This window comes from Hyla sarda, chromosome 6, assembly GCF_029499605.1.
Source record: "Hyla sarda isolate aHylSar1 chromosome 6, aHylSar1.hap1, whole genome shotgun sequence".
NCBI classification, from domain to species: Eukaryota; Metazoa; Chordata; class Amphibia; order Anura; family Hylidae; genus Hyla; species Hyla sarda.
The window spans coordinates 113308212-113327929 of NC_079194.1; the positions used below are offsets into that span (position 1 = coordinate 113308212).

The window sequence follows — 19718 nt, forward strand, 5'->3', positions numbered from 1 at the left end:
AAAAAAAAAAAAAATCATCCATACAATAATTATCAGCTGCTGAAGTTGAGTAGAATAGTGATTCTTAACCTGGGATCGATCGAACCAACCCCAGGGGTTTGGTGAATCAGTCCTGGGGGTTCGGTGGGGGAGGTCGCAACAGGACAGGCAAACCAAGCAATTGTTTGGGGCCCCAAGCTGAGCCGGTGTTTGCCTGTCCTGTAGCGACGGGGAAATTCCCCCCCCATCACTATTAACTCCCTGCGGCCCCGCGTTAAGTTTAAAAACGCAGGGATGTAACTGACGTCACGTGCGTGTGCCCATGGATACGAAGGTGCTGAGGACCGGAGGGAAAAGGAGGGATACGCGCGCTGGCCAGCTTGGTAAGTGACCAGCAGCACGTCATCTTCGGTTCTCCGACCACCGGTCCCAAGACCTACTGCTATAGCCGGAGCGGTGGTTGGAGCACTGAAGTGGGCAGTACACAGGCATACAGCCTCCAGCCATACACTGTATATGACTGGAGGCTGTATGTCTGTGGGGGGAACTCTGCCATTGTTGCGAAAATGACATGAGAGTGGTACTTGCCAAGGTAAAGCCGCGCATTTCTGAACTGGTCTCTGAAAGACAACAGCAGAATTCACACTGATTTGCAGTAAATATTCATTATGTTTTCATGGTTTTGCTCGTTTTGTGCACCTATGTATAAATATATACCTCCTATGTTTTGAATTTAAAAAATCAAATTTAAATTTTCCAATTAAGAAGGGTTCGGTGAATGCGCATATGAAACTGGTGGGGTTCAGTACCTCCCAACAAGGTTAGGAACCACTGGAGTAGAAGAGGTTTGCTATGGGGATTTGCTTCTACTCTGATGACACCTGTCTCGGGAACTGTCCAGAGAGCACTGAGACAGAAAAGAATTCCACTTCAGCAGCTCATGAGTACTGAAAGGATTGATTTTTGTTTAACTTTCTGGAGCCAGGAGAGAGAGATTTTTTTTTTTTCCCCCCCCGGATAACCCCCATTTAAGGACACCTCATAGATATTATGGCCCAGATTTATCAAACTGTGTGAGAAAAAGTTCAGACACTTTCCCAAAGCAACCAATCACAGCTCACATAAGTTCTGGTAAAGTGAAACCTGAATTGTGATTGGTTGCTGTGGGAAAAGCACTTTTTTAAATTTTTTTTCTCAGTTTGATAAATCTGGCCCTTTATGGTCAGCATGCCCCATCATAATCTGGCTGCAGCCAACATCCATGCAACATCTTGTTTTAAAGAACATACAGCTAGCTTTGTCTAAGCTTTAAGTGGTTAATAACTGGGAACAATAAACTGCTTTCTAATACAGATTTGGTTCTGCGGTATTGGATGAAGAGCTTTCTTGGCCGTTCATCTGTTATGTCTCCTGTCTGGACACTAGAGCTGTCAGTTAGCTGAGAAGAGTTTCTGGGAAAACTCCAATACATTAACCTCTGTACACCAAATGAGAAGAGCCTGTCTCTCTTTCATTTCTACAGATGGGAAGTCAAATTTTTGGTCGTTCAAGCTGCATGGTGGGGCATCAGGTACAGTATAGTCCTTTTTCCCCCCCCCCCCCCCTTTTTCCTGATGTCTGTAAAGGGCTGTCGGTAATTTGATGGCTTTAATTTGCAAAAAAAAACGCTAGTTTACATATTCTAAAAACATCTAGGCTGTTCCTTGGAAAACCTTTAATTTAGTCACACAGTATGGGCAGTGCTATATGCTCCTGCTTCAAGTATTTGGCTGTTTCAAGTTGGCACTGGGTCTGATGTATTCTGTGATGCTTTGTTGGATTAGTCTGGTAGATGATGGGTTCACTGCTATTATGTCCCTTTCCTGGGCATATCCAGATTATTATTTAAGGGTTCCACTCCAGTTTATTGGGTTATACTTCAGGAGTTCTCTCTCCTTCAATGTCTCCATGGATCGAGTCAGGCGGTTTTCTTGCCATTTGCCCTCCATTAGCTAAAATCAAAAAAATATATGTAAAATAGGACATATATGATTAATCAGAATATTCAAAACATAATATTGTGTAGGTTCACTTTGTGCTGCTAAAATAGATCTGACCCCTTAAAGGGTATGTTGGAGGAGCAGAAAAGGTTACTACTTCTGTTCCCCAGTGCTCACTTATATCTTTCAAAACGAGAGGGGGGAGGTTGGCAGTCACAATCCAGTGTGTAGGCATTCATTCACAACATCCAGCAGCTATTGGTCATTGCACATGCACACAATGATTGCCCCCGCTGCACCCCTCTTGATTCAGAAGTGAGCACCAGGGAGCAGAAGAGGTAAGACCTCCTCTCCGGACAACCTGGCATTGGCTTCTCAATAGAGATGAGTGAACTTCCAGTAATTCGATTCGTTGCAAACTTCTCAGCTCAGCAGTTGCTGACTTTAGCCTGCATAAATGAATTCAGCTTTCAGGTGCTCCAGTGGGCTGGAAAAGGTGGATACAGTCCTAGGAGAGAGACTCCTCAGTGCTCAGTATAAATTTGCTGTCATCTTTGAAGAGAACAGTTTACCAATGGCAGATCTTGCAATTCTGGTGTTCTCAGCAAATCAACTGGGCTGTGAGCATAGATACCGCTAGATGATATTGGGCCCTCATGCCACCTTAATGGAGTCTGTCTGTGACTGTGTGGTCAGGACCATACACACAAATACCCCATCAAGGTAATTTTGTAAGGCTCTGCCTGTGTTCCTCCTGTTTTACCACACACAAGCACATATACTTTATCCTGCTGCTTGGTTGATGCCTTTTTACATCCCTGTCCAGCATTCCTCATGTCACAGCCCATGTCCTGGTTTCTGATCCATGCTCTTTAGGCTGTACTGGGAGACACAGCAATCCTGTTTGCAATGACATGTATGATTGTGCCATCCTGTAACTAGCTGTGCAATCTGTAGGTACTGTCTTCATGCCAAGAGTAGTGACAAGGACACTGGCAAAATGCTAAACTTAGTCAAAAAGGATGAGGTAGAATAATTCTTTGTGGCCACCACCTCCAAATCCATTCCTTGGTGGGGGTTGTCTTGCTATTGCCTCTGTCATTCATTTACACCAAAGCAGGTAATACCAATTTGCAATAGCTGATGCTTTCTAGGGACGCTCTAACATGACTGTATCCGCTGTGGCTGCTGTGCGCGTTCCTGAATTGCAGGTGGCACCTAGAGTCCCTACTTTAAAGAAGTTATCCAGTGAAATATCTTATTTTACTATTTGCCCCAGCCTGGCTTATAAAACTTTAAAGGGGTTATCCAGGAATTGAAAAATGGAGCCAGTTTCTTTCAAAAACAACTCCGTCTGTCTCCAGGTTGGGTGTAGTTCTGCAGCTCAGTTCCACTGAAGTGAATGTAGCCAAGTTGTAATATCAATAAATCAGAACAACAGCTCTCCTCCTCTCTGCACCTGTGCACGGGCCTGGTCAGCAGCATCCCTGACCGCGTGTGTCCACAAGAAAAGAAACGGTCCAGCACAGGATTGCAGGTAAAAGCAGCTTCTTCTATATTGGGTCATATTCCGACAAGACAACATAGCCGACGCATTTCGGACCTACAATTGGTCCTTAGTCATGGCATCACTAAGGACCAATTGTAGGATCCGAAACACGTCGGCTATGTTGTCTTGTCGGAATATGACCCAATAAAGAAGAAGCTGCTTTTACCTGCAATCCTTGCTGGACCGTTTCTTTTCAAGTTGTAATATCACACCTCACCTAGAGACAGACAGAGGTTTTTGAAAGAATTTATTCATATCCTGGATAACCCCTTTTAACTCCCCTTCCTCTGCTCCCCTGTAGCCTCCAGCATCAGGACCTCCCATCTCTGGCTGACAGTTTGCTTCCCAGAGCCGTCCAGAGCACAGCTCAGCCAATTACTGTCCATAGTGGTGTCCCGCCTCGACCACTTATTGGCGGGCTGCACTGTCAGTTCCGCTACCTGCAGACGCTACGCTCTACAACTTGGGGAAAAGCAGAGTCACTACCTGCAGACAGAGCACCCTAAAACTGGAGGCTACGAGAGAGTGAGGAAAGTGAGCTTAAGTTTTATTAGGCAGGCTGGGGGCAATAGTTAAAAATAATATTTTACCTGACAACTCCTTTAAATGGGTACTCCAGTGAAAAAAAAAAATATATATATATATATATATATATATTTTTTTTAAATTAACTGGTGCCAGAAAGTTAAGCAGGTTTTTAAATTACTCCTATTTAAAAATCTTAATCCTTACAGTACTTATAAGATGCTGTATACTACAGAGGAAGTTCTTTTTCTTTAATTTCTTTTCTGTCTGACTACTGTGCTCTCTGCTGACACCTCTGTTCATGTCAGGAACTGTCCAGAGAAGGATAGGTTTGCTATGGGGATTTGCTCCTACTTCGGACCGTTCCTAAAATGGACAGATGTGTCAGCAGAGAGCACTGTGGTCAGACAGAAAAGAACTTCCTGTGGAGTATACAGCAGCTCATAAATTCTGGAAGGATTAAGATTTTTAAATTGGAGTAATTTACAAATCTGTTTAACTTTCTGGCACCAGTTGATTTAAAAAAAAAATTTTCCCATTGGAGTAGCCCTTTAAGCAGTGGCAAGTCCAGGAGCAGCCTGCAAATATTGGTAAATTGCATGCCCCAGTAGGGGTGTGAATCGCCAAGAATTTGGCGATTCGATTCGAATCGCGATACCAGTGTGGCGATTCGATATATCCCGATATATCGCGATACCGTCTAGGTGACGATACATCGCGATATATCCCGATATATCGCCCACCTGGGAGCATTCATAGATCCCAATAGACGCCGCTGTCAGCTTTGACAGCGGCGATCTAGTACTCCGGTGCACACTTTTCTCATGTTATCCCGTCCGGGCTGCAAAATAAAATAAAACGCACTTTCTCTTACCTGCCAACGAGCCCGCGGAGCTCCGGTACAGGTGTTGGGTCCCCGGGCTGTATTCTTCTTACTTCCTGTTAGTCCGGCACGTCACATGGAGCTTCAGCCTATCACCAGCGGAGGCGGGACATCGCTGCGGCTGGTGATAGGCTGAAGCTCCATGTGACGTGCCGGACTAACAGGAAGTAAGAAGAATACAGCCCGGGGACCGAACACCTGTACCGGAGCTCCGGGGGCTCGTTGGCAGGTAAGATACGGGCGTCCGCAGATAAAAATTTCACATCCCTAAAAGAATCGATTCAAAAATATTTTGAATCGATTCTGTATCGGCAAATGAAAAATCGCGATTATCGCGAGAATCGATTTTTTTTCTTACATCCCTATGCCCCAGTGGCCAATGCTATGGCTGATATATACATACATATATACTTTATTATAATCCAAATTTACCTTCTTGTTCTCATCTCGGTATCTCCTCAGAAACAAGGCTTTTGCTCTTTCTTGCTCGAAGTCTTGAAGTACAGCAAATCGGTCAGCTTCTTTTAAGGTTTCTAATTCCTTGCTTTGACTGGCCAGCGTCTCTCGGGCCATGGTCCACTTTTCACTCATCTGTTTCTTAAGCAGTTGTCTAATCTCTCTCCTAAAAAATAACAAAAGTGAAAAAGTGTAACTGTAAATCATCCAGTCAAGGGGTATTTCTTTATTGTATATCCACAGGTTCGAGTCCCCATGGCTTGTAGCTGGCTGAGCTTGTCGGGATACAAGGAAAACATCTGGGTGTAGGCTGCTTTATGCAGTTAATGCAGCTCCCAGAGAGGTTAAAGGGGTACTTCGGTGAAAACCTTTTTTCTTTTAAATCAACTGGTGGCAAAAAGTTAAACATATTTGTAAATTACTTCTATTAAAAAATCTTAATCCTTCCAGTACTTATTAGCTGCAGAATGCTACAGAGGAAATTCCTTTTCTTTTTGGAACACTGATGACATCACGAGCACAGTGCTCTCTGCTGACATCTCTGTCCATTTTAGCAACCATGCATAGCAGATGTATGCTAAGGGCAGCATGGTGGCTCAGTGGTTAGCACTGCTGCCTTGCAGTGCTGGGGACTTGGGTTCAAATCCCACTAAGGACAACGATAAATAAAGCATTATTATTATTATTATAATAACGTCAGCAGAGAGAACTGTGCTCGTGATGTCATCAGAGAGCATTCCAAAAAGAAAAGAATTTCCTCTGTAGTATTCAGCAGCTAATAAGTATGGGAAGGATTAAGATATTTTAATAGAAGTAATTTACAAATATGTTTAACTTTCTGCCACCAGTTGATTTAAAAGAAAAAAGGTTTTCACCGGACTACCCCTTTAATGTGGGATGCGTAAACACCGTGGCACCTCAAACTACACTGTTTTCATAACAATGTGCCATTGGAAAAAAAAACTTGTCCATATGTCAAGGGGAAACCAAAAGGTTTTGACTCTTAGAAGGCAGGGGTGAAATAAAATAAAACACAGTTGCAAAAAATTGCTTTAAAATAAAGGGTAAAGTCAGATGTGAAAGCTGCTTAAAAGAATTGTGTAATAGAACATTTTTACATATTGTAGCATGCCCCATCCATCAGAAAGTATCGCCAGAGCTAATTGTTATGGGATTGACTGTGACCGGGACCTCAAAAGTATATACTAATTTACATCAAGATGTGTGTGCATGGATTATACTGTATGAGGGTAAAAATGTCTGTCCTGTGGCCTTAAAGACTTATAATGGGGCCACCAGACGAAGATCACTGCGAGCCATGGAGTGAAGTGCTTCTCCTTGCTGGTTCTTCTGAGTGGTGGAGAACTAAGACCCTGACCGATCAAAACTTTTTAATGACAGGAACACTTTAAGGGATTTATTCCCTGTGGACCATCCGTTTTTTGTTAGTGAATATATGGACATGCCAGAATCTCCAGAGAGCAAAAGAAGGAGAGAGTAATGGATTGACTATTGTCTTTACCTGTATTCTTCTTTCTCTACTGCTGTGCCATAAAATGGCCGCCTCCAGCCCTGGTGAAATCTAGAAAAACACAGGATAATTACCTTCACATAAAATAATCAGTAACAGATTGTTTCCCAACATGAAATCATAACAAGATGACAGAACAAAATGTTTCAGTCCTGTCAGGTCCATGAAATCTTCATCCACAGCTTGGTTGGGGTAACACAGCACCATCTAGTGGCATATGCTGGTAAAGACAGATGGAGCTCTGATACTTGCTTTATTAAAGGAGTACTCCGGAGCGCTGGTACTTAAAAAAAAAAGTTTACCTCATCTGATAGCACTTTCAAAGACCTTTCCAACGATACCTCATTTGTCAAATTGTCAATAAGCTGCCATGTCATAAAGACTACATTTCCCATGACTCCCTGCGCCAGGTTACTGTTAGCTGCTGCTCTCTCCTCTCCCCCCCCCCCAGGACATTATAATAAATTATAATAAAGTAACGCCCACAGCTCCTTCCCTCCTTCCTCCTCCTTCCATGTGCCCACTAGCACAGTGTTTCCCAACCAGGGTGCCTCCAGCTGTTGCAAAACTACAACTCCCAACATGCTCGGACAGCCGAAGTCTGTCTGGGCATGCTGGGAGTTGTAGTTTCGCAGCGCAGCACAGCACTACGCAAATAGCGTAGGCACCCTGGTTGGGAAACACTGCACTAGCGTGGCGCAGCACAGCACTACGCAAATAGCGTAGGCGCAGCACTACGGAAATAGCGTAGGGCTAACGTAGGCAGCGATAGGAGCCTAGCGTTAGCCCTACGCTAGTGGCGTAGTACTGCACATGCGCAGAATAAATTAACTTTGGGGGAGTAGCCCACTCCGGGCTGGGAGGCCGGCACAGCCCGCAGTGACTCATGGGAGCGATGAGTCACCGGGCGAAGATGGCGGCGGATCAAGAAGAAATACAGGTCGAGCGTCATCAGAAGACCCAGCTTCCGAAAGGAGAGAAAAGCGAGGAGAAGACCATATGGAAAGCGTGAGTATATTAGAATGTTATATAACTTTGCCTCATGCTACAATTCCCCTATAAAAGGTTAGCTTCGGAGTACTCCTTTAATCAGTAGAATTCATAGGTCTCATTTTAATGTCTCTCATACACCTGACTATACGGAGATGTACCTGATTTAAAAACAATACGGACCATAACATTCTTCTTTATGTGATTCTTATTATTAATATTTTGTATGTTATTAGAACTGTTAAAACTCGAATAAAAATGATAAAAAATATATATATATATACATATAGGTATTTTCACACTATTACCTTTTAGTAGACCATAGACATATGGTTTACTACATACTGCATACTACCAGTTTCCTTTTACCTGCTGTATTCTTTCTGCTGCATATTGATAACCCTCTGCTGGTTGTGCTGGTGAGCGGCCACAGTCTCCAGACTCACTGTTCTTCTCCTCACCCCTGGTGGATGCAAGGGATTTAGACGTTGGGGGAACTGAAACACACAAAAAAATATATATATATATATTTGGATGTCCTGAATTCTGTGGAATGTCCTGGATCCCACCATGTGACTTGGGATATCGTAGCAGCCATTAGAATTGAAGTCAAACATTTTTCATTGATACAACCATAAGGGGGCAGTGTAGCATTCGATAAAGCTTTGGAAAACATTTTCACACTTCTGATCAAACATGTCTACTAGAGAGGAGCGAAGTTACAGTAATTCGATTCGTCATGAACCTCGCGGCTCAGCGGTTGCTGACTTTATCCTGCATAAATTAGTTCAGCTTTCTGGTGCTCCGGTGGGCTGGAAAAGGTGGATACAGTCCTAGGAGGCTCTACTAAGACTGTATCCACCTTTTCCAGCCCCCCAGAGCACCTGAAAGACTCTCGTAGGACTGTATCCACCTTTTCCAGCCCACTGGAGCACCTGAAAGCTGAACTCATTTATGCAGGCTAAAGCCATCAACTGCCGAGCCGAGAAGTTCGTGCAAAATTGAAGTACTGTAACTTCGCTCATCTCTAATGTCTACACTGGGTTGTAATGTCGCATTGGCTAGCACTGAAAGGTATGTCTGTGGCTAACAGCAGAAGGGGCAGGGTCATGGTTATAGGTAGACAGAGGACCGACATAAACCAGGAGCTGCACTAGTTTAGACAGAGGACCCACATAAACCAGGAGCTGCACTAGTTTAGACAGAGGACCGACCTAAACCAGGAGCTGCACTAGTTTAGACAGAGGACCCACATAAACCAGGAGCTGCACTAGTTTAGACAGAGAACCAACCTAAACCAGGAGCTGCACTAGTTTAGACAGAGGACCCACATAAACCAGGAGCTGCACTAGTTTAGAGAGAGGACCCACATAAACCAGGAGCTGCACTAGTTTAGAGAGAGGACCCACATAAACCAGGAGCTGCACTAGTTTAGAGAGAGAGAGAGGACCGACATAAACCAGGAGCTGCACTAGTTTAGAGAGAGAGAGGACCCACATAAACCAGGAGCTGCACTAGTTTAGAGAGAGGACCCACATAAACCAGGAGCTGCACTAGTTTAGAGAGAGGACCCACATAAACCAGGAGCTGCACTAGTTTAGAGAGAGGACCCACATAAACCAGGAGCTGCACTAGTTTAGAGAGAGGACCCACATAAACCAGGAGCTGCACTAGTTTAGAGAGAGAGAGAGGACCGACATAAACCAGGAGCTGCACTAGTTTAGAGAGAGGACCCACATAAACCAGGAGCTGCACTAGTTTAGAGAGAGGACCGACATAAACCAGGAGCTGCACTAGTTTAGAGAGAGAGAGAGGACCGACATAAACCAGGAGCTGCACTAGTTTAGAGAGAGGACCCACATAAACCAGGAGCTGCACTAGTTTAGAGAGAGGACCCACATAAACCAGGAGCTGCACTAGTTTAGACAGAGGACCCACATAAACCAGGAGCTGCACTAGTTTAGAGAGAGGACCCACATAAACCAGGAGCTGCACTAGTTTAGAGAGAGAGAGGACCAACATAAACCAGGAGCTGCACTAGTTTAGAGAGAGAGAGGACCAACATAAACCAGGAGCTGCACTAGTTTAGAGAGAGGACCCACATAAACCAGGAGCTGCACTAGTTTAGAGAGAGGACCCACATAAACCAGGAGCTGCACTAGTTTAGAGAGAGAGAGGACCCACATAAACCAGGAGCTGCACTAGTTTAGACAGAGGACCCACATAAACCAGGAGCTGCACTAGTTTAGAGAGAGGACCCACATAAACCAGGAGCTGCACTAGTTTAGAGAGAGGACCCACATAAACCAGGAGCTGCACTAGTTTAGAGAGAGAGAGGACCCACATAAACCAGGAGCTGCACTAGTTTAGACAGAGGACCCACATAAACCAGGAGCTGCACTAGTTTAGAGAGAGGACCCACATAAACCAGGAGCTGCACTAGTTTAGAGAGAGAGAGGACCAACATAAACCAGGAGCTGCACTAGTTTAGAGAGAGAGAGGACCAACATAAACCAGGAGCTGCACTAGTTTAGAGAGAGAGAGAGGACCCACATAAACCAGGAGCTGCACTAGTTTAGAGAGAGAGAGGACCCACATAAACCAGGAGCTGCACTAGTTTAGACAGAGGACCCACATAAACCAGGAGCTGCACTAGTTTAGAGAGAGGACCCACATAAACCAGGAGCTGCACTAGTTTAGAGAGAGAGAGGACCAACATAAACCAGGAGCTGCACTAGTTTAGAGAGAGAGAGGACCCACATAAACCAGGAGCTGCACTAGTTTAGAGAGAGAGAGGACCCACATAAACCAGGAGCTGCACTAGTTTAGAGAGAGAGAGGACCCACATAAACCAGGAGCTGCACTAGTTTAGAGAGAGGACCCACATAAACCAGGAGCTGCACTAGTTTAGAGAGAGGACCCACATAAACCAGGAGCTGCACTAGTTTAGAGAGAGGACCCACATAAACCAGGAGCTGCACTAGTTTAGACAGAGGACCGACATAAACCAGGAGCTGCACTAGTTTAGGCAGAGGACCAACATAAACCAGGAGCTGCACTAGTTTAGAGAGAGAGGACCGACATAAACCAGGAGCTGCACTAGTTTAGAGAGAACCGACATAAACCAGGAGCTGCACTAGTTTAGAGAGAGGACCGACATAAACCAGGAGCTGCACTAGTTTAGAGAGAGGACCCACATAAACCAGGAGCTGCACTAATTTAGACAGAGGACCGACATAAACCAGGAGCTGCACTAGTTTAGAGAGAGGACCCACATAAACCAGGAGCTGCACTAGTTTAGAGAGAGGACCGACATAAACCAGGAGCTGCACTAGTTTAGACAGAGGACCGATATAAACCAGGAGCTGCACTAGTTTAGACAGAGGACCGATATAAACCAGGAGCTGCACTAGTTTAGAGAGAGGACCGATATAAACCAGGAGCTGCACTAGTTTAGACAGAGGACCGATATAAACCAGGAGCTGCACTAGTTTAGACAGAGGACCCACATAAACCAGGAGCTGCACTAGTTTAGAGAGAGGACCGATATAAACCAGGAGCTGCACTAGTTTAGAGAGAGGACCCACATAAACCAGGAGCTGCACTAGTTTAGACAGAGGACCGATATAAACCAGGAGCTGCACTAGTTTAGAGAGAGGACCCACATAAACCAGGAGCTGCACTAGTTTAGAGAGAGGACCGACATAAACCAGGAGCTGCACTAGTTTAGACAGAGGACCGATATAAACCAGGAGCTGCACTAGTTTAGACAGAGGACCGATATAAACCAGGAGCTGCACTAGTTTAGACAGAGGACCCACATAAACCAGGAGCTGCACTAGTTTAGAGAGAGGACCCACATAAACCAGGAGCTGCACTAGTTTAGACAGAGGACCGATATAAACCAGGAGCTGCACTAGTTTAGAGAGAGAGGACCGACATAAACCAGGAGCTGCACTAGTTTAGACAGAGGACCGATATAAACCAGGAGCTGCACTAGTTTAGAGAGAGGACCCACATAAACCAGGAGCTGCACTAGTTTAGAGAGAGGACCCACATAAACCAGGAGCTGCACTAGTTTAGACAGAGGACCCACATAAACCAGGAGCTGCACTAGTTTAGACAGAGGACCCACATAAACCAGGAGCTGCACTAGTTTAGAGAGAGGACCGACATAAACCAGGAGCTGCACTAGTTTAGACAGAGGACCGATATAAACCAGGAGCTGCACTAGTTTAGACAGAGGACCGATATAAACCAGGAGCTGCACTAGTTTAAACTAAGGACCAACATAAACCAGGAGCTTAGTTTAAACTTAGTTTAAACTAAGGACCAACATAAAGTAGGTGCTGCACTGAGGGAAAAAAATGGCATATAGTTGCATACTAGCAAGAATATGCTTTAGATCTATGAATAGGGAATTATATGAAAACAGCTCCTGAAGAGCCTCCTTTCTTGTTTCCCACAGAGGCCACCTGTGTCTGATCCTGTGCCTGATCCATAGGCGTGCGCACAGGGTGTGCCCAGGCACACCCTAATCACCGCGGCCGTGGAGCAAAAGGGGCAGCTGCCCCGGGCCCTGTAATTCCTGGGGGCCCAAAAGCAGCTCGCCCCTTTTGCCCCATGGGCCCGTATTGCGCCGCACGCTACCTTTTTATGTTCGCCGCCGTCGCCGTCACTCATCCCCAGGCAGCCAGTACCGCAATGGCTGTCTGGGAGATGGTCACGTGACGTGACGTGCGACGTCACGGGCGGCATCATAGAGAGGAGCGGAGCAGAGAGAGTCTCCCGCTCCTCTCAGTCCCCACACGGCCGCTTCCAGGATCCAGGCCGCAGCAGGGGACCCACCGCCGGATATGTGAGTATGTATAATATGTGTGTGTGGGGGGTATTTATTATATAGTGTGCGTGTGTGTGTGTGTGTGTGTGTGTGTGGGGTGGGGGGATTATATAATGTGAGGGGGGATTTATTATATAGTGTGGGGGGGATTTATTATATAGTGTGGGGGTGGGGGGATTTATTATATAATGTGAGGGGGGATTTATTATATAATGTGAGGGGGGATTTATTATATAGTGTGGGGGTGGGGGGGATTTATTATATAATGTGAGGGGGGATTTATTATATAGTGTGGGGTGGTGGACTTATTATATAGTGTGGGGGGGGGGATTTATTATATAATGTGGGGGTGGATTTATTATATAATGTGAGGGGGGATTTATTATATAATGTGAGGGTGGATTTATTATATAGTGTGGGGGTGGGGGGGATTTATTATATAATGTGAGGGGGGATTTATTATATAGTGTGGGGGGATTTATTATATAATGTGAGGGGGATTTATTATATAGTGTGGGGGTGGGGGGGATTTATTATATAATGTGAGGGGGGATTTATTATATAGTGTGGGGGGATTTATTATATAATGTGAGGGGGGATTTATTATATAGTGTGGGGGTGGGGGGATTTATTATATAGTGTGGGGGGCATTTATTATATAATGTGAGGGGGGATTTATAATATAGTGTGGGGGTGGGGGGATTTATTATATAATGTGAGGGGGGATTTATTATATAGTGTGAGGGGGATTTATTATATAATGTGAGGGGGGATTTATTATATAGTGTGGGGGGGATTTATTATATAATGTGAGGGGGGATTTATTATATAATGTGAGGGGGGATTTATTATATAGTGTGGGGGGGATTTATTATATAGTGTGGGGGGGATTTATTATATAATGTGAGGGGGGATTTATTATATAATGTGAGAAGGGAGGAAATTATACATGTGAGGGGAGGATAATAATGATTATTATAATCCTCCCCTCACATATATGTAACATCTCCCCCTCACATGTATAATCTGATAATCCCCTCCTCACATTGATAATCCCTTCACATATAATCTGAGTATGATATTATATATGTGAAGGGATAATCAGTGTGAGGAGGGGATTATCAGATTATACATGTGAGGGGGAGATGTTACATATATGTGAGGGGAGGATTATAATAATCATTATTATCCTCCCCTCACATGTATAATTTCCTCCCTTCTCACATTATATAATAAATTCCCCCCTCACATTATATAATAAATCCCCCCCACCCCACACTATATAATAAATCCCCCCTCACATTATATAATAAATCCCCCCCACACTATATAATAAATCCCCCCCACACTATATAATAAATCCCCCCTCACATTATATAATAAATCCCCCCTCACATTATATAATAAATCCCCCCCACACTATATAATAAATCCCCCCTCACATTATATAATAAATCCCCCCACCCCCACACTATATTATAAATCCCCCTCACATTATATAATAAATCCCCCCCACACTATATAATAAATCCCCCCACCCCCACACTATATAATAAATCCCCCCTCACATTATATAATAAATCCCCCCACACTATATAATAAATCCCCCCTCACATTATATAATAAATCCCCCCCACCCCACACTATATAATAAATCCCCCCTCACATTATATAATAAATCCCCCCCCACACTATATAATAAATCCCCCCCACACTATATAATAAATCCCCCCTCACATTATATAATAAATCCCCCCCACCCCACACTATATAATAAATCCCCCCTCACATTATATAATAAATCCCCCCCCACACTATATAATAAATCCCCCCCACACTATATAATAAATCCCCCCCACACTATATAATAAATCCCCCCTCACATTATATAATAAATCCCCCCTCACATTATATAATAAATCCCCCCACCCCCACACTATATTATAAATCCCCCCTCACATTATATAATAAATCCCCCCCACACTATATAATAAATCCCCCCACCCCCACACTATATAATAAATCCCCCCTCACATTATATAATAAATCCCCCCACACTATATAATAAATCCCCCCTCACATTATATAATAAATCCCCCCACACTATATAATAAATCCCCCCTCACATTATATAATAAATCCCCACCACCCCCACACTATATAATAAATCCACCCTCACATTATATAATAAATCCCCCCTCACATTATATAATAAATCCACCCCCACATTATATAATAAATCCCCCCCCCCACACTATATAATAAATCCCCCCCCACACTATATAATAAGTCCACCACCCCACACTATATAATAAATCCCCCCTCACATTATATAATAAATCCCCCCCACCCCCACACTATATAATAAATCCCCCCTCACATTATATAATAAATCCCCCCCACACTATATAATAAATCCCCCCTCACATTATATAATAAATCCCCCCCACCCCATCATTATTATCCTCCACTCACATGTATAATCTGATAATCCCCTCCCCAGTACGTATCCTGTACTGATCCTGAGTTATATCCTGTATTATACTCCAGAGCTGTACTCACTATTCTGCTGGTGAGGTCACTGTGTACTTACATTACATTACTTATCCTGTACTGATCCTGAGTTATATCCTGTAGATCTTTTATTAAAATTTCAAACATAACAATAAAAAAAATTACAAAACATAAACATATCATATCCGACAGAACATATCAATATAACGATCATAAAACCAACACCATAGCATAAAATACAACACCGGTCCACCCCACACTCATTCCTGCACACAAACAAATATATACAATACTTACAAAAGACAGATTCCTATAATACCCATAATACCCATACCATACTAATAAACTATATACACTAATACTAAATGTGAATTTCCTGGCCCAGTTGCAATACCAAAAACCCAATACCAGTAATATACCAAAAAGAATAACAACAACAACAATAATAATATATACAAAATAATAAAACCAACACAAACAAAATAACACCACATTTTTTTTTATTATTTATTTTTTTATTTTTATTTTTTTTTATTTTTTTATTTTTTTTTTGGGCCCTGAGCTGGTCCCGCATCCCATGCCCCCAGTACATGTTACCAGACGTCCATGAACCAGTCCAGGATTTTCTGTATATATAAAAGTCCCATACAAACCCCCTCCCCCCTTTTTAACCCACCACCCAACCTAAACTAAACCCAAACCCCAGGTGGCATCACACAATATATACAATATATACATTACATAAAATATACACAGACTAACAATATATACAATACATAAGTATACAAATAGACTACAACAATAAATACAATAACAAATACATATAACAATATAAGCCAAACAACAAACCCCTAAAGCTCAAGTTCAGCGCCTGCAAGCCCTATATTACCATAAACCAACTGCTCAAAACAAAAAGACTAATGTGCCAGCATCAGCCCACCACCAGGGGGAGACAACAGGCTAAGGCACTTTAAAGGCAGAGCCCCTCCATAGACGAGAGGCCCTGCCAGCACCCAGCCTCTCGTACTCCAGAGAACGCACCTTCACCAGGTCACTGAGAATGTTCCTAACCACCACATCCACAGGGAGGATTTTACGCTGCGTCGACACTAAACACCGTGCGTTCCACGTGTAGTACCTGACCACTGAGCTGACTAGGAATAAAGTGCACTGGTCCCAGCCTCCAAGGTTTCTGAATGCCCCATAGGCCCATTCCGCATAGGAGAGACTGGCCAGCCGAGGCCAACCAATGGAAGCGCCCACCCTGGTGTAAACCTCTGTGTTAAAGGGACAATGAAGCAGAAAATGCTCCATGCTTTCCAGCATGCTTCCACACTCTTCGCGGGGACATCCCCGGTCATCAGAGCTCCTGCACTTCAGATTGTCCCTCACACACAGTTTCCCATGGAAGCAGCGCCAAGTCAAGTCCCAAAACTTCAAGGGGATCCTGATAGAATTCAAAAGCTCTAAACCCACCTCCAGATCCCGACTTGGGCAGTCCTTGAGCGCCAATGGCCTCTGGAAATGAGAAGACAGGACCCTCTTGTCAAGGAATTTCCTCGACAGAGTCCTAATCTCCCCCATCCCCAGACCCCACCGACGAATAACCTTCAGAACCGGGGTAGCGTAAGCCGGGAGATGCCCGTGTGGTGTGCGAAGATCCTTCACTTGCCCTCCTGTCTCCCATTCCTGGAAGAAAGGCCGAAACCATCCCCTACAGGAGGATACCCACGGAGGAGCCCTCTCTGACCAGAGGTTTGCTATATTGGTCTTAAGAAAGGTATTCACTAGGAACACCACAGGGTTGACCATACACAACCCCCCTAGTCTCCTTGTACGGTAAGTAACCTCCCTCTTCACTAGGTTCAGTCTATTCCCCCATAACATCTGGAAGAACACACTGTAGACCCGGGTCCAGAGAGGTTCTGGCAACATACATACACTGCCCAGATATATCAACAAAGGGAGCAGGAATGTTTTGATCAGGTTAACCCTTTCCCGGAGGGTCAAAGACCAACCCTTCCACTGATCCACCTTCTGAGCGGCGATCTTAAGCCTGCTGTCCCAGTTTTGTTTGGGGTAATCCCCTTGGCCAAATTCAATGCCAAGAACTTTTGCAGATTCCTGGGGCTCTGGAAGGGCGTCCTGGTATCCTGGTTGATCTTGGACCCGGATGCCTCCGAGTAGCGGTCCACCTCTGACATCACCCATCTGACCTCCTCTTGTGAGGAGACAAACACAGTGACATCATCAGCATATGCTACCGCCCTCAGAGCCGAATCCGGCACCGCCAGGTCCATTCTCACCCCCGCCAACGGTCCACAATCAATCCTCCTAAGGAAAGGATCAATTGCAAACACGTACAGCAAAGGGCTTAAAGGACAACCCTGACGGACACCAGACCCAACCTCAAAGGAGCGACCAATCCAACCATTCACAAGCGGGAAACTCTCTGCCCCTGCATACAAGGTCTTAAGCCAATCAACAAACCCCCCCGGCAGGCCATATCTCAGAAGAACAGACCAGAGGTACTCATGGTTAACCCGATCAAACGCTTTTGCCTGATCCAAGGACAGCAAGTACCCCTTCCAGTGGCCAGCCCTACCCTGCTCCACAGCCTCCCGGACACCGAGCACAGCACTAAATGTACTGCGGCCCGGAACAGAGCAATGCTGAGCCCCCGAAAGGAGCCGGGGTGCAAACTCCACCAGCCGGTTAAACAGCACTTTTGCCAGAATCTTTCTGTCCGCATTGAGAAGAGCTATGGGATGCCAATTCTCAATGTGGGACGGGTCTTTACCCTTTGACAAGATGATCAGCGCTGACCTCCTCATTGTCTTTGGCAGAGTGCCCGAGGATAGACACTCATTAAAAACCGCAGTCAAGAGGGGAACCAAAGTGTCCTTAAAGGTCTTGTAGAACTCAGATGTTAAGCCATCCGGACCGGGTGACTTCTTGAGGGCAAGCCCATCAATCGCCATCCTGACTTCCTCTTCCCGGATCATCTCTGTCAAAACGTCAAGAGAGGGGTCTACTCCTGGTTCAGGGATGGTTTCAGCCAAGAAAGCTGATACCTTATCTCGATCTAGATCCTTCCTTCCCAAGAGGTGCGAGTAGAAGGATCTGACGACCTCCAGGATCCCTGATCTGGACCTTTTCAAGGATCCCGTACTATCAATCAGTCCTGAGACTATTTTACTATTCACTGACATCTTGCAGTTTCTGTAAGGGTCGGGCGAGCGGTACTTCCCGTAATCCCTCTCAAAAACCAAAGATGCGTGTCTGTCGTACTGGCACTTCATCAGCAAGGACTTCACTCTGGAGATATCCTCTCGGCTACCTCCAGTCGAGACAAGGTTCTCAAGTTTCTTCCTCAGGCCCTGGTACAAACGGTACCTATTTAGGCTTCTGAGGCCCGAGAGCTGGCGGAAGAATCTCGCAACCCTTTCCTTGAAGATCTCCCACCACTCTGACTTACTGCTACAAAGGCCCAGCAATGGTACCTGGCTCTGAAGAAAATCCTCAAAGGAATGTCTTATCTCCGCTTCTTCCAAGAGAGACGAATTCAGCTTCCAATAGCCTCTGCCCATCCGGGGGGTCTCTGTGACATTCAGAGAAAACAAAATTAAACAGTGATCGGAGAACTCCACCTCAACAACAGATACTGCTGAAGAGACGGCTTCCTCCTTCAAATAAAACCTGTCTATCCTAGACCTACAACTACCCCTATGATAGGTGAATCCCGCGTGGCCTGGGGTGTACCGGATGTGGACATCCACCAGGCGAGCCTCACTTGCTATGCTATTAAGGGCGACGCTATCATAAGTCAGCTTGTCTCTGGAACCTCCCCTATCTTGGGGCCTCGTGACAGCATTGAAGTCCCCTCCAAAGACCACCTGCCGACTTGTAAAAAGATAGGGCTTGATCCTCATAAAGAGACACTTCCGGTCCCACTTAGACTGTGGGCCGTAGATGTTAATAAGGCGAAGTTCTTGTCCCTTCATGAGGACATCTAAGATCAGGCACCTCCCCATTTCTAACTCGATAACCCGTCGGCATTCTACCGCTGAAGTAAAAAGGACCGCCACTCCGCTATACGGCTCGGCCCCAAGAGACCAGTAGGAGGGCCCATTCCTCCACTCTCTTTTAGCCTTGTAGATAGATGACATATCTGTTAGCCTGGTCTCCTGCAAAAATAAAATATCAGCATTAATATGGGCAAAAAAATCATAGGCCGCAAATCGAGCTGTATCTGACTTAATGCTGGCAACATTAATGGATGCCAGAGTCAACGGAGAGGGTGCCGCCATCGAGGGTGATTGAGTTAGACAGCTTTCTTTTTCCCACCATCCTTCCCATCCACCCCACCACCCTCCTCATCAGATGATGGTTTACCCCTTTTTAGTGAGATGGATGTGTCCATTTTCCCATTATATACATTTTCCTCGTCCCCTGACTCTGGGCCAGTCTCC

At 44.9% G+C, this 19718-nt stretch overlaps 1 protein-coding gene across 1 annotated transcript in view; it reads right to left on the reverse strand.

Moving 5' to 3' along the window:
- Positions 1-1646: 1646 nt before the first annotated feature.
- Positions 1647-19718, reverse strand: part of LOC130277600 (uncharacterized) — a 28830-nt gene continuing 10758 nt past the window's right edge. The window contains exons 4-7 of the mRNA XM_056528303.1: positions 8262-8389; positions 6894-6953; positions 5348-5537; positions 1647-1970 (exon numbers count right to left, since the gene is read on the reverse strand). Of these exons, the coding sequence (XP_056384278.1) occupies positions 1860-1970; positions 5348-5537; positions 6894-6953; positions 8262-8389 (489 nt within the window). The 3' untranslated portion in view covers positions 1647-1859. The remainder of the gene's footprint in view (positions 1971-5347; positions 5538-6893; positions 6954-8261; positions 8390-19718) is intronic.